The sequence below is a fragment of the Myotis daubentonii genome, chromosome 5 (assembly GCF_963259705.1).
Source record: "Myotis daubentonii chromosome 5, mMyoDau2.1, whole genome shotgun sequence".
Taxonomy (NCBI): Eukaryota; Metazoa; Chordata; class Mammalia; order Chiroptera; family Vespertilionidae; genus Myotis; species Myotis daubentonii.
The window spans coordinates 27,195,380-27,215,779 of record NC_081844.1 but is presented as its reverse complement, the minus strand read 5'-3'; the positions used below and the strand labels follow the sequence as shown (position 1 = coordinate 27,215,779).

The 20,400-nt window shown below is 48.5% G+C and overlaps 1 protein-coding gene across 12 annotated transcripts in view; it reads left to right on the top strand.

Moving 5' to 3' along the window:
* Positions 1 to 20,400, top strand: part of DNM2 (dynamin 2) — an 84,939-nt gene that overhangs the window by 14,371 nt on the left and 50,168 nt on the right. For 7 of the 12 annotated variants that reach the window (XM_059696816.1, XM_059696811.1, XM_059696809.1 and 4 more), the window contains exon 2: positions 14,733 to 14,806. In XM_059696816.1, coding sequence (XP_059552799.1) covers positions 14,733 to 14,806 — 74 coding nt within the window. Of the gene's footprint in view, positions 1 to 9,375; positions 9,561 to 14,732; positions 14,807 to 20,400 lie in introns of those variants that run through there. The other 5 variants (XM_059696815.1, XM_059696805.1, XM_059696812.1 and 2 more) reach the window with 1 other exon arrangement.

Below are 20,400 nucleotides of genomic sequence, written 5' to 3'. Positions count from 1 at the left end.
TGCTATTTAGTGCCTTGAGGAGTTCTTACCTTTGTTTTAATAAATTTTTTATTTGGGAATAATTCTAGATTTATGAAAAATAAGTAAGCTTTACATTTACAAAAGTTCCAAAGATACATACAGCTCCCATATACCCTTCATCTATCCTTAGTGTCAACATTTTACCTTAATGTGGCACATTTCTCACAACTGAGAAATGAACTTTAGTATATTATCATCATTGATGAGTGCCAGGCGTTACTCAGATCTTCCGTTTCCCTCACTGTGTCCCTTTTCTGTCCCAGGGCCCCATCTAGGACCTCACGTTGCATTTCATTGTCACATCTCCTGAGTCTCGGCTGGTCTGTGACAGCACCAGTCTTTTCTTGTTTTTCACAACCTTGGTATTTTATAAAATGTCCTTCAATTTGGGTTTCTCTTATGTTTTCTCATGATATACTAGGGCTTTGGGTTTGGGGGAGGAAGACTACAGAGGTAAGGTGCCCTTCTCTCTGCATCCTGTCATGGGTATCAGTGAGGCTTGATATCAATGAGGCTCGCACAAGCGATGTTGACCTTGATCTCTTGGTTAAGGGAGTGTCTATCAGCTTTCCCCACTGCAGTGTAGTACTCTTTTTTGTTGCTTTTTTTGAGTAGTACTCTTTTTTATACACTATTCTGAAGCATTGAGGCTTCGAATATGTAATATGTCCAACACAGCCTCAAGTTCAAAACCATCATAAAAGATGGAGAGAGGCCTTCTTGTCCTCCTCCTCCTAGCATAGCTAACCACCCTTTCCAGTCTCCTGTGTGTCCTCCCAGTTTCTCAGTGCAAATAGAAGCAAATATGAATGTGTTTTTATTCTCCCCCATACACAGCTTTACACCCTGTTCTGAACAGGGAGATTGTTACTTAACAGTATTTCGTGGTGATTTTAGTGTATTAGCACATAGAGTGCTTGCTCATTTATTTTATTTTTTCTTCTCCCTCGAGGTTTAATTTAACCCTAGTAAACCTCCACTCATTTTTAGTGTATAGTTCTAAGGTTTTGACAAATGCAAAGAGTTGTGTAACCACCGCAATCAACACATAGAACACTTCTGTCACCCCCCAAAACCTCCTGTGCCCTTTTGAAAGAATATATATTTTAAAATATATTTTATTGATTTTTTTTTACAGAGAGGAAAGGAGAGGGAGAGGGATAGAGAGTTAGAAACATCAATGAGAGAGAAACATCGATTCAGCTGCCTGCACACTCCCTACTGGGGATGTGCCCGCAACCACGGTAAAAGCCCTTGACCGGAGTCGAACCCTTCAGTCCACAGGCGGACCTCTATCCACTGGGCCAAACCAGTTAGCGCCCCTGTGCCTTTTTGTATTCACCCCTCCCCACCCCTCATATCTGACTCCTACTGATGGGTTCTCCACTCTGGTTTTGCCTTTTCTAGAATGTCATATAAAAGGGCTTATGCAGCCTTTGAATCTGGCTTGTTTCCCGCTGCATGAGACATTTGAAGCCATCTAGGCTGTGTGCATCAGTAGTTGGATCCTTTTTTATTTTAAAATATATTTGATTTCAGAGAGGAAGGGAGAGGGATAGAGTGATAGAAACATCAATGATGAGAGAGAATCATCGATCGGTTGCCTCCTGCACGCCCCCTACTGGGGATCGAACCTACAACCCAGGTATGTGCCCTTGGCCGGAATAAAATCTGGGACCTTTCAGTCCGTAGGCCGAAGCTCTATCCACTGAGCCAAACCGGTTAGGGCTTGAGTTAATTTTTGTATGACTTATGAGGTATAGATTGAGGTTTATAATTTGTTTGGCATATGAGTGTCCAATTGTTCCAATACTATTTATTGAAAAGACCATCCTTTCTCCCTTGAGTTGCCTTTGTCAGAAATCAGTTGGTCATGTTCATGGGGGTCCATTTCGTGCAGCTGCTCTTTGGGTTAAACCACATTTATTACTGTAGCTTTAGTGTAAGTCTTGAATCAGGCTGGGAGAATCTTCTTTGTTTATCTTTTACAAAATGGTTTTGGCCAGTCAAATTCCTTTGCCTTTACATATAAATTTTATAATCAGCTTATTGATTTCTTAAAAAACGATCTTTGGCCCTGGCCCGTTTGGCTCAGTGGATAGAGCGTCGGCCTGCGGACTGAAGGGTCCCAGGTTCGATTCAGGTCAGGGGCATGTGCCTTGGTTGCAGGCACATCCCCAATGGGGGGTGTGCAGGAGGAGGCTGATCGATGTTTCTCTCTCATCGATGTTTCTGGCTCTCTGTTCCTCTCCCTTCTTCTCTGTGAAAAAAATCAATAAAATATATTAAAAAAAATGATCTTTGTATATCAGTACATGGAAAGCTTTGCTATTTTTATAACTGTATTATTCCATCAACATCACCACTCTCTTGTACTTTCTAGCCTAACCTCCCCAAATAAATAGTCATTAAAAAAATATTTTTTTAAATTTTTTTATTGTTATTACATATGTGTCCTTATCCCCACATTACCCCCCACCCCTCCACTCATGCCCACACCCTCCAAAAAAAATATTTTTATTGATTTTAGAAAGGAAGGGAGAGGGAGAGAGAGACAGAAACATCAATGATGAAAGAGAAGCACTGATCAGCTGCCTCCTGCATGCCCCACACTGGGATAGAGCCTGCAATGCGGGCATCTGTCCTGACTGGGAATTGAACCATGACTTCCTGGTTCATAGGTCGATGCTCAACCACTGAGCCATGTCGGCTGGGCTAGAGATGGGTTTTATTGTAGAGATGGATTGATAGACCTGTTCCCTTCTTGGTCCATGGATTGCTCTTTTGCTTTTGGATTATTTGTCTTTTTATTGTTGATTTGTAAAAGTTATTTAAATCTGGTATCAAGACTAGTCCTTTATGAGATGAATGATGTGCAAATACAGTCATGTGTTGCATAATGACATTGTGGTCATTCTGTGTATAGGATGGTATCCCATCCTATCTAATAATAGACAAACATAGTAACTGACCATACCTTCGCTACGCCTCTCTCTCATTGGCTAATCAGCAAGATATGCAAAATAACCGCCAGCAAAGATGGTGGTTAATTTGCATACATAGGCGCTCTAGTAAGATTATAATGGAGCTGGAAAATTCCTGTCCTCTAGTGACATCATAGCTGTTGTAACATTATAGTGCAACACATTGTTCACATGTTTGTGGTGATGCTGGTGTAAACAAACCGACTGCGTTGCCAGTCCTATAAAAATATAACACAAGATATTATGTAGAATACATTATACTTGATAATAATAATAAATAACTATGTTATAGGTAATGTATTTACTATACTATACTTTTCATCATTATTTTAATTTTATTTTTTTCATTTTTTTATTATTTTTTTTATTTTCTTTTTTTCAATCATTATTTTAAAATGTACTCTTTCTACTTATTAAAATAATTTTTGTTATAAAACAGTATGCCATTGTACACCCACAGCAGCCTCATACATCTCGTTTTTACTGCTTCTCTTGATTGCATCATTACTCTGCACTTGATTTAATCATGTATTGTTTTGTACAGTAGGCTATTTAGGTTCGTGGCCTTTGAGAAATAGGCCTAGTTGTGTAGAAGGCTCTACCACCTAGGCTTGTGTCTGTATACTCATGATGTTCGCACGCATTTCTCAGTTATTAAGCAGTGCACGACAGTATTTTCTCCCATTATGTGTGAACATATGGCGTCCTTTGAAGCAGAAAAGTTTGAAATTTTGATGAAGTCCCATTTATATATTTTTTTGGTCATTTATGGTTTTGGTGTCATATGCAAGAAACCATTGCCCAATCCATAAAGGTCATGAAGATTTATTCCTGGTTTTGTTTTTTTACATGTTTTATAGTTTTAGCTATTACATTTAGGTCTCTGATCCATTTGAATTCATTTTTATATATAGTGTAAGGTAGGAGTCCAACTTCCTTCTTTTGCATGTGGCTTATCCAGGTGTCCCAGGCCTCTGTTGAAAAGAGTATTTTTTCCCTCGTTGAATGGTCATGGCACTCTTGGTTGAAAATCAGTTGGCAATAAATGCAAGAGTATGTTTCTGGACTCTCACATCTGTTCCCTTGATCTTTATGTCTACCCTAATGCCAGTACCACAGTCTTCATTACTGTACCTTTGTAATAAGTTTTGAAATTGGGAAATGTGATTTCTTCAACTTTGTTCTTTTTCCCTCCTGAAACTTCTTTTGGCCATTCTTCGTTCCTTGCATTTCCATATGAATTTTCGGATCAACTGATGAATTACTGCAAAAAAATGCTCTTGGGATTTTTATAGAGGCTGCATTGAATCTGTAGATCTATGAATGCAAGCTGTCTTTTCATTTATTTAGGTTATGTATTTATTTATTTAGTTTTTAGTGTAAAAGTTTGTTTGTTTGTTTTTTAATGAAAAATTGTATTTATTTAAGGGAAGGGATATACAAAGGGAAGGGCTGAGCCAAGGAGATACTGGGTTGATGATGGTAGCACCCAGGAGCTGGAGTTTCATCTTTATATGTAGTCACTGGCAGGAAGCTCTTGTCAGTGGGTCTTGGGGCTTAGAATGTGAATGGAAAGCGAATGCTCAATCAGGTGTTTTTAGGACAGTTTTAATTCCTTTGTGGTCTGATTCCTGGTGCCAGTAAATTTTCCTGGCCTTTGTCCTGTGTTGAGAAGTTTGGACAAGTCTTCCTTGTCTTTGTTCTCCTGTGGCGGGAAGCTAAATGGCCGTTAAGGATTATATTGACCTATAGTCCTAACAGGCAAGCAGATTTAAGGGTACACACCTGAGGTCAAATGCAAATGGCTCAGACTCAGGGCACTGTTCTCCCTTCAGGCTTCCATATTCTGGGCTATTCAGGTGGTTGGTGCAGCTGCTACTGTTGTCAGAGGAAGATGCCAGTGTGGCCAAAAAGGGGCCACATGCTAACCTGCCTAGCTCAGGGAAGGTCTGCATGGTGGCCTTGCAAACTCAAGAGACCTCTCCTCTTTTGATTATAGGTATAAAAACCTAAGCGACTAGCAGGGGACAGATGCTCAATGCACAGGATCAGGCTCCCCCCTGTACGGATCAGGCCTGTGGGGATCAGGCTCCCTCCTGTCTGGATCGGGCCTGTGGGGATCAGGCTCCCTCCTGTATGGATCAGGCCTGTGGGGATCAGGCTCCCTCCTGTCTGGATCGGGCGTGTGGGGATCAGGCTCCCTCCTGTATGGATCAGGCCTGTGGGGATCAGGCTCCCTCCTGTCTGGATCAGGCCTGTGGGGATCAGGCTCCCTCCTGTCTGGATCAGGCCTGTGGGGATCAGGCTCCCTCCTGTCTGGATTGGGCCTGTGGGGATCAGGCTCCCTCCTGTCTGGATCGGGCCTGTGGGGATCAGGCTCCCTCCTGTCTGGATTGGGCCTGCGGGGATTGGGCCGAAACCAGTTATCCGACATCCCCTGAGGGGTCCAGGATTGTGAGAGGGTGCAGGCTGAGGGACCACACCGATGCACGAATTCATGCACTGGGCCTCTAGTAATGTATATAAAACAAGGTGCAAATCTGTCATTCTCTGGAGCATTATCTCAATCCGTTGAGATTCTACTTCCCTGTGTGGTTCTTGTATTAGGCAGTGAGTTGAGCTCTGGGTGATGACTCTGATCGAGGCTGTGGGGCTCTGTGTGTGTTGGAGGGTGGGGAGATGTCAGCAGGGGACTGCTATGGCTAGAGAAGCGCACTCTTCGTGCCAGCTCTCTCAGCAACTAAATTTGTACTTTTGTTGAATTTATTCCCAAGTATTTTTAAAAAAATATTTGTATTGATTTCAGAGAGGGAGAAGGGAGAGAGAGAGAGAGAAACATCAAAGATGAAATAGAATCACTGATTGGTTGCCTCCTGCATGCCCCCTCCTGGGGATTGAGCCCGCAACCCAGGCATGCGCCCCCCCCCCCCTACCGGAATCGAACCTGGGACCCCTCAGTCCGCAGGCCGACACTCTATTCACTGAGCCAAACCGGTGAGGGCCCAAGTATTTTTTTTTTAATACATTTTTTTGATTTTTTTCAGAGAGGAAGGGAGAGAGACAGAGAGTTAGAAACATCGATGAGAGAGAAACATTGATCAGCTGCCTCCTGCACACCTCCTAGCAGGGATGTGCCCGCAACTAAGGTACATGCCCTTGACCAGAATCGAACCTGGGACCCCTCAGTCCGCAGGCCGATGCTCTATCCACTGAGCCAAACCAGTCAGGGCCCAAGTATTCTTTTAAATTTTTTTTAAATCCTCATCTGAGGATATTTTTCCATTGATTTTTAGAGAGAGTGGAAGAGAGAGGGAAAGACAGAGAGAAATATCAATGTGACAGAGACACATAGATTGGTTGCCTCCTGCACATGCCCTGATCAGGGCCCGGGCCGGGAAGGAGCCTGCCCTTGACTGGAATGGAACCCGGGACCCTTCAGTCCACAGGCAGGCCGAGGCTCTATCCACTGAGCAAAACGGCCCAAGTATTTTATTCTTTTTGATGCTGTTGTAAATAGAATTGTTTCCTTAGTTTCATTTTCAGATTAACTGCTACTGTACAATAATATAACTGATTTTTGTATATTGATCTGACATTCTGCAGCCTTGTTGAACTTATTATCTCTGATAGTTTATTATTTTTATTTTTTTTTTGGGGGGGTGGGTAGATTCCTAAACATTGCCTATAGACAGGATTATGTTATCTGTGAATAGTTTTCCTCCTTCCTTTGTCTTTGCCTCTTTTTCTTACCCAATTGCCCTGGCTAGAAACCTCCAGTGCAGTGCTGACTAGCCGTGTGAGTGGACGTCCTTATTTTATTCCTGATCCTAGAGGGCAAGCTTTCAATGTTTCACCATGAAGTATTGTTCGCTGTGGGTTTGTGTAGATGTCCATTATCAGGTTGAGGACTTCCTTTCTATTCCTAGTTGGTTGAGTGTTTTTTATCATGGAAAGGTGTTGGGTTTTGTCTAATGCTTTTTCTTCATCTATTGATAATTTTGTGATTTTCTCTGTTCATATGATGTATTGTGTTGATTTTGACATTTTTGGACCACCGTTGCATTTCTGGGATAAATCCCACTTGGGATGGTGCATAATTCTTTTTATATGTTGCTATATTTGTATTAGTATTTTGTTGAGGATTTTTGGTGTGCGTCTATATTCATAAGAAATATCAGTAGTTTTCTTAAATATTTGTTAGAATTCATCAAACTTTTTTTTAAAGCTTTATTGGGTTATAATTGATATACAGAATATTACAATCTTTCATTTTCTTTGAGGTACATGTTTACATTTATACATTTCCCCGTGCATGTTGCTTTAGCTGTATCCTGTAGGTTTTCCTATGTTGTGTTTTCAGTTTTCTTTCATCTCAAAATATTTTCTAATTTCCTTGTGATTTTTTTCTCTGACTCATTGGTTATTTAGGAATCTGTTGTTTAATTTGCACATAGTAGTGAATTGCCCAATATTTCCTTCCTTTGTTTTCTAACTTCATTCCATTGTGGCCAGATCGCATACTTTATAAGATTTCAGCCCTTTTATATGCCTTCTTAGAGAATGCTGTATGTGCCATTGATGAGAATGTGTGTTCTGCTGCTGTTTACTGGATTGTTCTATACATGTCTCTCAGCTCTTGTTGATTTATTGTGTGTTGACATTTTCTGTTTCCTTGTTGATCTTTTGTTCAGTGTTCTGTCCATTGTTGAAGATAGGTATTGATGTCTCCCAACTATTATTATTTCTGTATTTCCCTTGCCCCATGCTATTTTTACATCTGTGTAGTGTTCCTCAGTCTGGACCAGTCCCACTAAGTCCAGTTACTCTTCTACATGAGCTTTTAATTTTCTGGTTTTCTAGTATTCCCCTCCTGACAGAGCCTGTGGGGTCTTCAGGCTTGTGTGTCGGCTGTGCCGAGGGCTGATTCCTGTAAGGGAGATGCTGTGTTGGAGAGGAAGCGGATTTAGAATCATCTTGCCAGGTCTGCCTGGAAAGGCTGTGCCCAGGTCCTTCTGAGGTGTCCCCCGTCACCTTGGTGAACTGTCCTACGGAATAGAGTCTCACACTTCCCAGGCACTGGGTTACTGTGACTCATCCTCATTCTGCGGACAACTTGACGGGGTTGGCACTGTTATTTTCCCCATTTTAGACTGAACAACAAATTTAGGAAAGTGACAACCCTTGTCCAGGTCACATGGTGAGGCTATGGCTGAGCTGTTCAGCTTTGGGACTTCTCAGTACAACTGAAAAGTTACAAATTAATATTTGCTTGGTATAAAAGTTATAAAATAGTCTTAAAAGATAAACCCAGATCACACTGGAGGCTATAAAACAGAAAGTTTCCCATTCTCACTCCACAGACAACCTCCATCCAGGTTTGGTTATCTCCTCCAAGCTTGTTGTCCCCACTTAGGCCAGAAATATACACAAACATTTCTTTTAAAAAGGGCAAAATTGGAGGACACTATCAATTCTGTGCAGCTCATTTGGTTTTCAGCACTGTAGCCTGAATTGCTTCCTGGCCCAGTTCCAAGACCAATTTAGCCAACTTCCTGCTGATGGACATCAAAGTGGTTAATGGGTTTCACTCTGGAAAGCACTGCCACAGGGAGTGGCCGTCCTTGCAAACCCACCTAGGAGAGCAGAGTGGTCAGTAGGGGCAGTCAGAGGAGGTGACGTCTGTGTTGAGAGGAAGCCAGGATGTGGAAAGGCTTGAGGAGACATTCCAGGCAGGGAATCAGCATTTGCAAAGGCCCTGAGGCAGGAGTAGGTTTGACTTTCTCTTGACCACTAGGTTTGACTGGAATTAATGAGCCAGGTGGAGGTGGGGGCTCAGAGCAGGAAGGTTACTGGGCAATTGCTCAGGGCCTTGGAGGCCATAGGAACACTTTGGAGCAGAGGAGAGATGTGATCCTGACTCATTGTAAGTGTTCCTTTGGTTTTACAGGGCAAGCATTCTTTTGGGCACCACAATAAGAACTTTTCAAACCCTTCTAATTACCCTCTGAGTCATGGCATTATTCCCAATTACCAAATGAGGAAACTGAGGCACAGAGAGGTGACCTGCCCTACCCATATTGTCCAGAAAGGAGAAGGCAGTGCCTGGATTCCAGCTGGGCTCTGAGAAGCCCAGAGCCAGGGCAGCTAGTTGCCATGGGCCACTTCCTGCTTTTGCTCCTGGCCTGGCTGTCAGTTGAGACCATGGAGCAGGTGACACTAGGGCTGAGTGCCAAGGGCGGGCCTGGCTCTGGAAGCTGCAGAATTCCTGAGCAGGGTGCAACCTGCTGGGAATTTTGTGAAGGGATGGTGTCTGGAGTGAGATGGTAAAAGCCAATAAGATGTCTTCCCACCCCACTGCGTTCTGAGCCGAATTCTCATTTGTACAATGGCAGGTTTGGTTTTTCACCCCATAGCATTGATCATCTGCCTCGTGCCTGGCTCTGTGTTGGGAGCTGGGGAGAGGCCTGAGAACGTGCCAGGCAGAGGACCCTGCCCCCATGAGGCTACCACTCTACTGGGTGGATGGCTGGCTGGGAAGGGGCAGATCACAGCCAGGTAAACAAATCAGTAAACTGGAGGTTGCCAGTTATGAGAAGAAATGAGAATTGATCAGAATGGGGTGAGGGTAGGGAGGAAGCAGTTTGGCTAGGAGTTGCCTGCTGGCCAGTTGAATGCTACAGGGAGAGGGTCCAGGCCCAGGAGCAGACAGTGCAAATCTCTTGAAGCAAGAGCTTGCCTGGTGTTTTGGGAGAACATTGAGGAGGCCAGGAGCCAAGCGAGCGAGTAGGAGGCTAGGAGGAGGTGAGGACAGGGAGGTGGCTGGGCAGATCATGTAGGGCCTTGTGGGCTGTGGGGAGGGAGGTGGGAGCCTGGGAGGGTTTGGAACAGAGGGGGCACATGCCACGACTTGGCATCCAAAGGTGTCCTGTCGCCACTCTGGAGAAAACGGTGTGTGGGGTTGAGGGTGGGCAGCCTGAGGGTGCAATTGCACTGTTCCAGGCAAGCACTGATGGGCCAGGCCAATGGCCTTGGAGATGGAGAGAATTGGCTGCATTTGAAGGTGGAGCCATCAGGACTTACTGCTGGGTGGGGTGGCGTAAAGGGTGGGGAGGGTGAGAGGTGGGAGGAGCCCAGGCTTTTGACCTGAGTGAGGAGTGTAACCTTGACCCTTGAGGTGACCACAATGACACAGTGGCACCTGCCTGGAGACTCTGAGTGTGGGCTGGGCCCTGGGTGATCAATGGTCACTGTTGGATAGTCACTACTGGGCGCAGATGAGGCAGGGACTATGGCAGGGTGTGCACAGGCTGGAGACTGAGTGATAAGCTCTACTCTATTCTAGCAAAACCACAGAGGAAACCCCCATGGAGATAGGGGTGACTGGGATGTCTCCCTCATTGGTGTCCCACCTATGTTCCCATCCTGGCTTTGCTTCTTCTGGCTGAGTGGCTTGGGCAAGTCCTAATACTCTCAGCCTTAGTCTATCCATTTGTGAAATGGGTGTATCGACCCTGGCCTCATTCCTTCAGTGTCGCTAGAGGGTTTGCTGAGATGTTACCCATGGTGGCCAGTGGTCCTTGTGAGGTGGTCATGACTGAGGCCCCGGAGCGTGGGGACCCTGCTGACCTTGTGCTAAGGTCTCACGGCCACACTGAGGCTTTGAGTGACTCCAGAAGGTGTGGTGATAAGGAAGGGATCCCAGCCCAGGGCCCTTGCTGGGCGCCTATTACCAGATTGGTCAGGCGAGGGGTGGCCTGGGCATTCACTGGGTCTGGGTTGGGCTTGTTGCTGACTCATCCTCTGCTGGCTTATCTGTTTATTTTCCCTTCCCTGGGAAGGCCTGCCCACCTGCCAGCTTGGGTGTGGCCTCCATTGTTCCCCCATGCAGGAGTTCCCGTGCTCTTGTTGGCTGGAAGTCAAAGGGCTCCTGTTGGGGCCTTGTGCTCTGTTCAGGGGACATTTCCTGAGCCCTCATCACCTTCCAGGGAGAGGTGGCCCATTTTAGAGTTGGTAAACTGAGGCTCCACAGGGGTGAAATGACTCATGCCAGGGTATACAGCCAGCCGGGCCCTCTTTGGTGATTGGGTGGCATCCTCCCATCCCCCAGGTAGCTGAGCCAGTGTTCAGAGAGGGTGGAGAACTGTCCAGGGCTTGTGACCATTGAACCCAGGCTGTCTGGCTCCAGAGTCCGTGGACTGGACCTCCACTGGAGGCTGTATTGGTGTGTGGAGGATGCACGTTTGGGAGGAAGGGGTACATTTTACTGTATCTGCCCATAGGTGAATGAGCAGGGCCTGTGGGCAGAGGGTACAGCCCTGTGCCTATACCTGCTTGCTGGTACCCAGCTGTCCTCTGAGGTGGGTGGAGTTACACACCCCTCCACCCCCTTACTGACAGGAAACCAGACCCAGAAGCAGGGGAGCCAGCCCAAGGTCATACAGCCTGGGTGCACGGTAGCCCTGGTCGCAGTGGGGAAGAGAGAGGAGGGAGGTGAACCTTCGAGCCACAGTGAGGGATGTGGTCACCCGTGGAGCATGGGTGGGGTCAAGGAGGAGGAAGCAGATGACTGAAGCTTGAAAGTCACCTCCAGATAAATGGACAGTCAGTGTTCCGGGCAGAGCTGCTCGGGGAGGCTTTCTTCCACCACACCGCCATGAAGGCCCCAAGAGTGCCCCTGCTGCTGTGTGCCAGGAATGCTGTGGGGCCTTAGGGCACAACTGGACTGGCCCCTCTTCCCCGAGCCCCTTGGAAATTTCTGGGGGCTCCTTTTGGGGGGCTGTCCAGGCCGAGAGTGGGTATTGCTGCTCTCTTTACTCAGCAGTCCAGGAGCTTCTAGAAATGCAATTAGATGAGTCCCAGGGCTCCTGGCTTGTGAGGACCCCCCTGCCTACCCATCCTCGTCCCCAATAGGCTCTGCCTCCTTCACGCAGGCTGTGTCCTCCACTCATACTTCCTGCTCACCATGAAGTCCCAGCCACAGAAAGCTGCCTTCCCCTGTGTGTGCCCAGAGCTGTCTGGCTTCTCTTGGGCATCATGCTAGCCCTCGTGTTCTCAGGCTCTCATTGTCCAGTCCATGTCTGTGGTGTCACCATTGTGCTCACGGCGCTGACCCCCCCCCCCCCCCCACACACACACACGACATGCCCAGAGCAGCCACAGAGGACACACGTACCAGCACCAGTGGCAGAAGGCCTGGCCCTGGCTGGGGAGACGCCGGCGGCTTCTGTGTCAGATGTTTGGGCCCAGAGGCCTGATGACCTGGTGGTCAGAGGCTCAGACCCCATGGGTTACGGTCATGCTCACGCCACTCCTGGTCACTGGGTGACCTTGCAGAGCTGCCTGTCCTCTGGGCCTAGTTGCAGACTCATCTTTGTGGTTCTCGTCATGGTTAAGTAGGTAAATCCATGGAAAGTTCTCAGCTCCTTGTCTGGTATACGGTGGGCACTCGACAACAGTTAACTACATTTTTTAGAAAGTAATTTTTTAGAATCAGTAATCCATATGGTTGATAATGCACAATTCAAGGATGTTCCAGAACATGCAATGATTTTTCCTTCCCAGCAGGCCCCAGCCTCCATGGGCTCGATTTTGTTGTTGTTGTTTTTTCCTTTAGTTGCAGAACACACACATTTATTTCTGCATCTTTTGTTTTCTTCAGTATATCCAGCTGGAAGTCAGGAGATAAAAAGCTTGTGTGTGTGTGTGTGTGTGTGTGTGTGTGTCTCCACAGTAGTGTGAATGGGCCCTAATTTATTTAATTAATAAATTAAATGAATTTATTAATTAAATAAATTATGGCCCACCCCCATAGGCTTTAAAGTTCTTTAGATCTGAGCTATTCTTACTGGGAAACTAACATGATTGTAATGATTTTGTGGGGAAATTTTAATGGGCTGTTTGTACTTTCCCGAGGTTTATTATATTTTTATATTGATTGATTTTTAGAGAGAGAAAGGAAGGGAGAGGGAGGAAGGGAGGGAGGGGGAGGGGGGGAGAGAGAGAGAGAGAGAGAGAGAGAGAGAGATTTGTTGTTCCACTTATTTATGCATTCATTTTTTGCTTCTTGTTTGTGACCTGACTGGGGATTGAACCCTCAACCTTGGTGTATCAGACAACACTCTAACCAACTGAGCTCCCTGGCCAGGGCCTCTGTACTTTCCTGAGTCATGAGCATGTCCTCTTGGACTTATTTATACGTTTGACCTTTTATTGAGATTTAACTTAGATACAGGAGCTCGCCCAATCTTAAGTGTATACTTTGATTTTTAAAATAAATGCATGTCCACCCAGGTAATCACTAGACAGATCACAACAGAGGGTGCTGTCATCATCCCAGAAAGTTCTCTCATACGCCTACCAGTCAGTTACCTCAGAGGGAAACAACTGCTCCAATTTCTGTCAGCAGAGACTGGTTTTGCCTGTTCACTTCGAGTCTACTCTGTGCTTCAGGGGGTGAAACAAGGGCATATGTCAACAAAAGGCACGAGTGAGGATGTTCACAGCAGCTTCATTATGGACCTGAACTTGGAAAGACCCCAAGCATCCCATCACCTAGTGAATGGGTAAACAAACTGTGGTCCATTCATGCAATGGAATATGGGTCAGCAGTGAAAAAAAACTGCCCCCTCTGGCACTCTCTAGGGTCCCAACAGGGGTCCCCAACACAAATAGGGTGCCCCTGAGACACTATGGTTGTCACAGTATTGGGGAGCAAGGTGGCACCAATGCACTAGGCTGGGAACTCGGGGCCGCTGCTGTCTTGCCATATGAGGCACAGCTGCACACCTGTCCAGCCCCAATTGTCCTATGTCCTGCACAGATTTCAGATAATCCAAATGTTTATCTTGGTACAAACATTGTTTGAAATTCCCTGAGTCTAGATAGAACCTTTCTCTGTTTTACATGAAACAAGAGTCCTTTGCAGGCTTTAAAAGTCTCAAAATGCCACTTCTACTTCAGTGCCTGCTTGGCCTTCTGCTCCTCTGCTTTCCTTCCTTAATGGCCCAGGGTGGCTTCCAGTCTTCCCACTCTGCATGCTTCCACGTGTAATAGTGTGAGTCGGTGCAGGTAGTGCCTGAGTATTTCTGTAGTTAAATACATGGCATATGTATTTTTTATTAAACTGCACTGAGGAATCATTTACATACTAGGAAAGTCATCCATTGCAAACGCAGTGATTTTTTGTAAATTTACCGTAAATATTAGCAAACGTCACCACGGTCCAGTTTTAGAACATTTTCATCACCCCCGAAAGCTCCCTCCTCTCCATTTTCCACCCCTGGGCCATCACTGATCCACTTCCTGCCTCTATTTGTCATTTTGGGATATGAAACATCATATTTTGTCACCAGCTACTTTCCTTTTAGTCTTTATAGCATACATGTGGCATTATATTAACTTAAAACATATATGTAGAAACTGTACTGATCTCTTTGGGTCTGGGAGAGATGGTTCAAATACTTGTTAAGGAAAGGGCCGTTTGGCATGCTGGGGCTGGAGCAGCCAGCCAGAGGGAAGTGGTTCATTTGTTACCAGCCTTCTGTCATCTGCCTCTCTCCTGCCTCCGGATCCTCCAAAGCCGGAGCATCCCCCCGTTCCCCCTTGGAATTGGTGTCTTTGCTGAGGTCACCCAAAATGCAAGAGGGGATTGCGCCACCACGTGTGGTCACACTTCCTGTCCTGCAAACTGGCTGCATGAGTAATTTCTGTTCCTTCCTCCTCCCACAGGGACTTCCTTCCCCGAGGTTCGGGAATTGTCACCCGGCGGCCTCTCATTCTGCAGCTCATCTTCTCAAAAACAGGTATGGTGGGATGAGTCAAAGCTGTAGCAGGAAGTGAATGGGGGGGGGTGGTCACTGTGTCCTGCAGGAGCCAGGGGTCTTATGATGGGGGCTCTGATGGCTGGACTGTTGTTTGGGTTTGAATTCATGTTCTCCACGTGTGCAGGGAAGTTGAAGCACAGTTCAGTGAACACGTACACCCACCCCAGCATCCCCAGTCATGACCAGGCTGCCGGGTACATATGTGCTGGCTGTATTGTAGATAACATGTTTTTGCTGAACGCTTTCAAAATCAGTAGCAGACGTTGTGACACTTAACCCCAAACGCTTCAGTGCCCCATCCCTTGCAATTGGGCCATTTTGCAGTCACAGACCCCACCAAGAAAAGTAATCAGTCCTGCATGTTATTTAATGTCCAGTCCATACAGGTTGCCAGTTGTCCCCAAATATCCCCCCTGGCTGATTTACAGCTGCTCTGATCAGTCCCCTGCTACACTCCATGGTTGTTTCCCGTTTGCGTTACAGCAGCATCCCTGCCATTTCTTCTTTAATCACAACATTGACTTTTGGGAGAGACTCACAGAAGGAATTCCTTTTTTCCCCCTCTTTCTTGTGAATTTCAGTTGCTTGAATTTAATAAAGAATCTTCCACATGGAGATTTTTTTTTTCTATACTTCTCACGGTAGCCTCAAGTTTATTTCTGTTCTTGTGCAAGTCTGACTTGACGTGGGCATATCTCGCAGCTTGAAACCCACTCAGGCCTCTCTCAAAAGCATCTCAGTGCAGAAGGTGGACTGGGTGAGGGGAATACCTGGGGTGGGTTCTCTTTTCTCTCTAGAGCCATGGCAAACTGCGGCTCGCGAGCCACGTGTGGCTCTTCCTAAGCCTTAGGAATTCCCTAATCTACACTAATAAAAGAGAAAAATGGTAATTGGCGTACGACGATACCCTTTTCATTGGCTAATCAGGGCTATATGCAAATTAACTGCCAACTAAGATTGGCAGTTAACTGCCAACAAGATGGCAGTTAATTTGCATATGTAGGCACAATGCAGGGAGGCGAAAGGGAAAGCAGGAAGAAGCCCCCTGCCACTGACAGTGATCGGAAACCCAGGGGGGAGCTAAGAGCTGGGGGGCAGGGCAAAGGCGGCCCTGGGGCCGCCTTTGCCCTGCCCCCCAGCCATGATCGGAGAATCAGGTGCCTTTTCCGCCCTGGCCAGTGATAGCAGGAAGTAGGGGTGGAGCCAGCGATGGGAGCTGGGCACGGTCGAAGCTGGCAGTCCCAGGAGCTAGGGGCCCCTTGCCTGGGCCTAAAGTGAAGCCCACAATCGCGGGGCCGCTGCAGCTACGGGTCCCCGCTGCCCGGGCCGAACGCCTCAGCCAGAGGCATCCTGCAGGGGCAGGGGTAGAGCCCGCGCGATCGCGGCGCCCCCTGCTGCCACTGCAGGTTCCCGCTGCTCGGGCCGGATGCCTAGGCCAGAGGCATCAGGCCTGGGCAAGGGGCCGATCCTGCGATTGGAGGGTGATGGGGGTCAACGCCTGAGGGCTCCCAGTATGTGAGAGGGGGCAGGCTGGGCTGAGGGACACTCCCCCCCCACACACACCCAGTGCACGAATTTTGTGCACCGGGCTCCTAGTTAAGTTAATAACAATGTACCTACTTATATAGTTTAAGTTTAAAAAATTCGGCTCTCAAAAGAAATTTCAATCGTTGTACTGTTGATATTTGGCTCTGTTGACTAATGAGTTTGCCGACCACTGCTCTAGAGCCCCTAGGGATCTCAGTGCAGAGTCTCTATGCTGCTTCCCCATGACCTGGAGTGTCAGCCCTGGCCAGTTCAGCACTGGAAAGGCAACAAAAACATCCATTTTACAGATGGGAAACAGGCCTAGCCAAATTACTTGCCGTCCTCGTGGACTCCAGATCTGAAATTTGAGGTTAGACCTCTGACCAGGCTCTCAGCTGTGCCCTAGTCCCACCCTACCCATTTGCCATGGGAGGGCGTGACTGATGAGAGGCTGCATCAGATTGGCCCAGCTCCTCTTTCTGAGGGTAAGCCAATGGGCTGCCTCCTCTGGGTTCAGCTGGCCAATCAGCTGTGCCTGGACGGGCAGCTGCAGAGCAGCGTGTTTCAGAGTTCACATGGATTAGTCACAGAGGGCTTGGCCTTCTGGGTTTCTGCTTCCCATTTTGCAGGTTGTTGAGGTAGAAGGGTGATAGTCTGCATTTTAATGAGTTTCCAGGGCATTGCTGATGCTTTTGGCCCCTGGCCATACTGGGAAATCCTATGACCTGTAGAAGCGGGCTGGGAGCTACTAGTAAGACTGCCCAGGTTCAGATCCTGGCTCTGCAGCTTACTGGCTGTCTGTCCCTGGGCAGGGACTGCTGCTCACAGCCATGTTTCCTGCCTGAACAGAGGAGATAAGAATAGCACCTCTGTTGTGGCGAAGACCATGTTATTCAGTCTAAGTACATCTTAGAACAACGCTGAGGAGTGCTGACCCAACAGCTGCAGTTTTGTGCTTGCTGCCAGCCTGTTTGGGGAGAGCTTGCTGGGAGAACAGGTGGGCGGCTCTCTCGTCACCTCCACAGTGGCTGTCACCCAGCGGTGGTCCCCTGGCCATGTACCATGTACCACAGGCTGGTCCAGGGCTGGGGCACCCAGGTGAGCAGGATCAGGACCTACCACCTGCCCTCCTGGTACTCCCTTTAGTGGTGGGGGACAGATGAGGAAGACTTGGGTGGAGGGACAAAGAGTGAGACACAGGCCTGGCCTTTATCAGATGGGAACAAGTGTGGTGGGGGGAGGGTGGGGACATCACTCGGTTATCGTGAACTTTTCCAAAGAGTTAATGTGTGAGTTGAGGCTGACAAGTAGGATAGGTATGTTGGGGAAGGGGAGCTCTCCTTCCCAGCAGAGAGTATGTGAGGATCATGAGATCCCCGTGCCCAGAGTGGCCTGTTGGAGGAACTGAAATTCCTTCTGCGGGAAGGAGAAGCACATGACGAGCAGTGCCCTGGTGGGAGCACCAAGGGCAGGAACTTGACCCAGATTATCTGCCTCGTGCCTAATGCAGATTGACATTGAAATCTTCGTTCCTGTCGTCCCCACTTCACAGAAGACTGAACTGAGGCCTCTGAGCTGAAACCACTGTCCTGAGGGCACGATGGAGGGTTATCTTGAAAGCCCCATCTTAAATTCACTCTTGGGAAGGGTGGCCGTAGACCAAGGTGTGACTTGACCAGATCCTGTAGCTGCTTGTGGAGAAGAGACCACAGGGGCCTGCTCAGGGGCAGGGGACCAAGAGGAGGCGGGAGCAGGTGCCCTGGGACAGGTAGGGATGGGGTGGCAGCCATGGAGATGGAGATGTACTTGGATCCTGTTGGGTTGGGATGTGGGAGAAGAGTCCTGGTGTCCCACGTGGGAGTGGCCTTTGCCGTGTCCCAGTTCCCACACTCCCCTCCCCCACCTGACCATGGCATTCTAGGTCTCTTAATGACCCAAGTAGATGTGTGGCCACTTTGTGCTGGGCCTGGTTCCGACACCAGCGGGGCACTGTGAGTCCTCTGAGAGTCCTGGTGCTCCCTGAGCCCAGCCAGGCCGAGAGGGGAAAGCAACAGAGCATTGCGGAGAGTATACTGGGCACCAGCTCTACTTTGGCCCAGAGGCCCAGGGAGAACACTCTAGGCAGGGCCAACAGTGTGTGTGCAGCTGTGAGATGAGTCTGGGGAGGCCGGAAGCAGGTGGCCTGTCAGGGGTGGTGAAGGATTCAGGCAGTGGGAGCCTGAAGGGCATGCGGGGTGGGGAGAGCAGCTCAGCCCACTGGCTTTGTGGAGGAGGGACGGGCAGGAGCAGGAGTGTGGGCGGGGAGGCCAGGGAGGGGGTAGCCTGGCGAGAAGTGATGGGGCCTCGGGTGTGAAGGGCAATCTAGAGTGACCTCAAGGTGGGGAGGCCACCAAGACACCAAACAGCAGAGGTCCTGGGGTTGGGGTAGGCAGGTGGGAGGTGGGATTCCCCACTAATAGGAGGGAGGAAGCTCAGTGCAGTGGGGGATGAAGTGATGGCTAGGGCTCCTGGGGTTACGGCCTTGGGGCTGTGTTGTTCCTAGAGATTGACCTTTTGTCCGGCTGGATCTCTGGGACATGACTTTAGAGCTGCCACCCTGTACTGATGGGGTGACAGTGCACCCCGTGTGGCTGTGGTGTGGCCCTGAGACTGGGCCTCATTCCTCCCCTCTGACTCCTGCGACACCCAGTGGTGCCCAGTTCTCCTCGTCCAGACTGGTCTCAGTGAGCCATTATTTTTAATCAGCTTAGGTTGAAAATTACCTCAGACTGCAGCTTGCCAGGGTTTGGAGGCTCCTGAGTGAACCCTGCTCCTCCTCAGGCACCACCCCTGGGCCTTGTAAACACTAAGTGCTGAGGACTGTTCTTGTCTGGAATGTGGATGACTAGGGCCTCCTGAGCCTCCCTTCCTGTCCTTGACCTTGGCCGGGCACACAGGAACCAGAGAGGGGATGTCAGGACTTGGTTCCTAGCCTCCCTCCCATGGCTTTGAGGTCCTGACGGGGCCCTGTTGGCCTCTGGGACCTTACCTCCTCTTGGTTGCCAGCTGCAGCCACATCTCTCTCCTCATCCTCAAGCGCAGCTCATTTGTTTCTGTCTCAGGCCTTCATCCTCACTGTGCTCCCTGCCTGAAACACCGTGCACCATCCTCCCCCTCCTGCTCCCCTAGGGGAGCCCTCCAGCCAGTGCTGCTGTATTTCCTCTGCATCCCATGTTATGTGACATCATCCTGTTCTTTGATTTTCTTAGTGGTCTCTTTCTGGCCTTGCTCCAGCACCAGTGGCACAGGAGCGGGGATGCTGATCTGCGTTGTCCATTGCTTCTTTCCCGCGCCCCCGTGCCCAGCCCAGGGCCTGGCACCCAGTAGGTGCTCCATCGGCATTGGCCAGGTGCCTAGGCCAATGCTCTAAGGCAGTGGTTCTCAACCTTCTGGCCCTTTAAGTACAGTTCCTCATGTTGGGACCCAACCATAAAATTATTTTCGTTGCTACTTCATAACTGTAATGTTGCTACTGTTATGAATCGTCATGTAAGTGTCTGATATGCAGGATGGTCTTAGGCGACCCCTGTGAAAGGGTCGTTCGACCGCCAAAGGGGTCGCGACCCACAGGCTGAGAACCACTGCCCTAAGGGCTGCTGCTGTGCCCCTTCTCTTCTGTGGGCGGTATTATCAACGACTGTGCTGTGCCTTCTCCCATGAGCCAGGCTCTGCCAGGGCTCTTTCTATAAAGCCTAGAGGCTCTGCAGCAGTTGGGTGTGCACCTTGTGTCTCCAAGAGGAATCCAAGCTGGGAGCTGGTGAGGGTTTGCCTACGGGCTGACTGGGATGCCAGCTTGGGCTGTCACCTTCTCCAGTGTGTGCTCTTCTCCCGTGTCACCAAGCAGTTCTCCCAATTTTAGTGGACACTTCCCAGGTATCCTGCAGTTTAACTCATTCTGGTACTACCTACCTTCAGATCCCACAGGTTAAAGGCTCAGGCCCACAAGACTGTACCCCGCCCACCCCCATAGACACTAATTACAAGTCCAGATTGTCATCTGTGCTTTT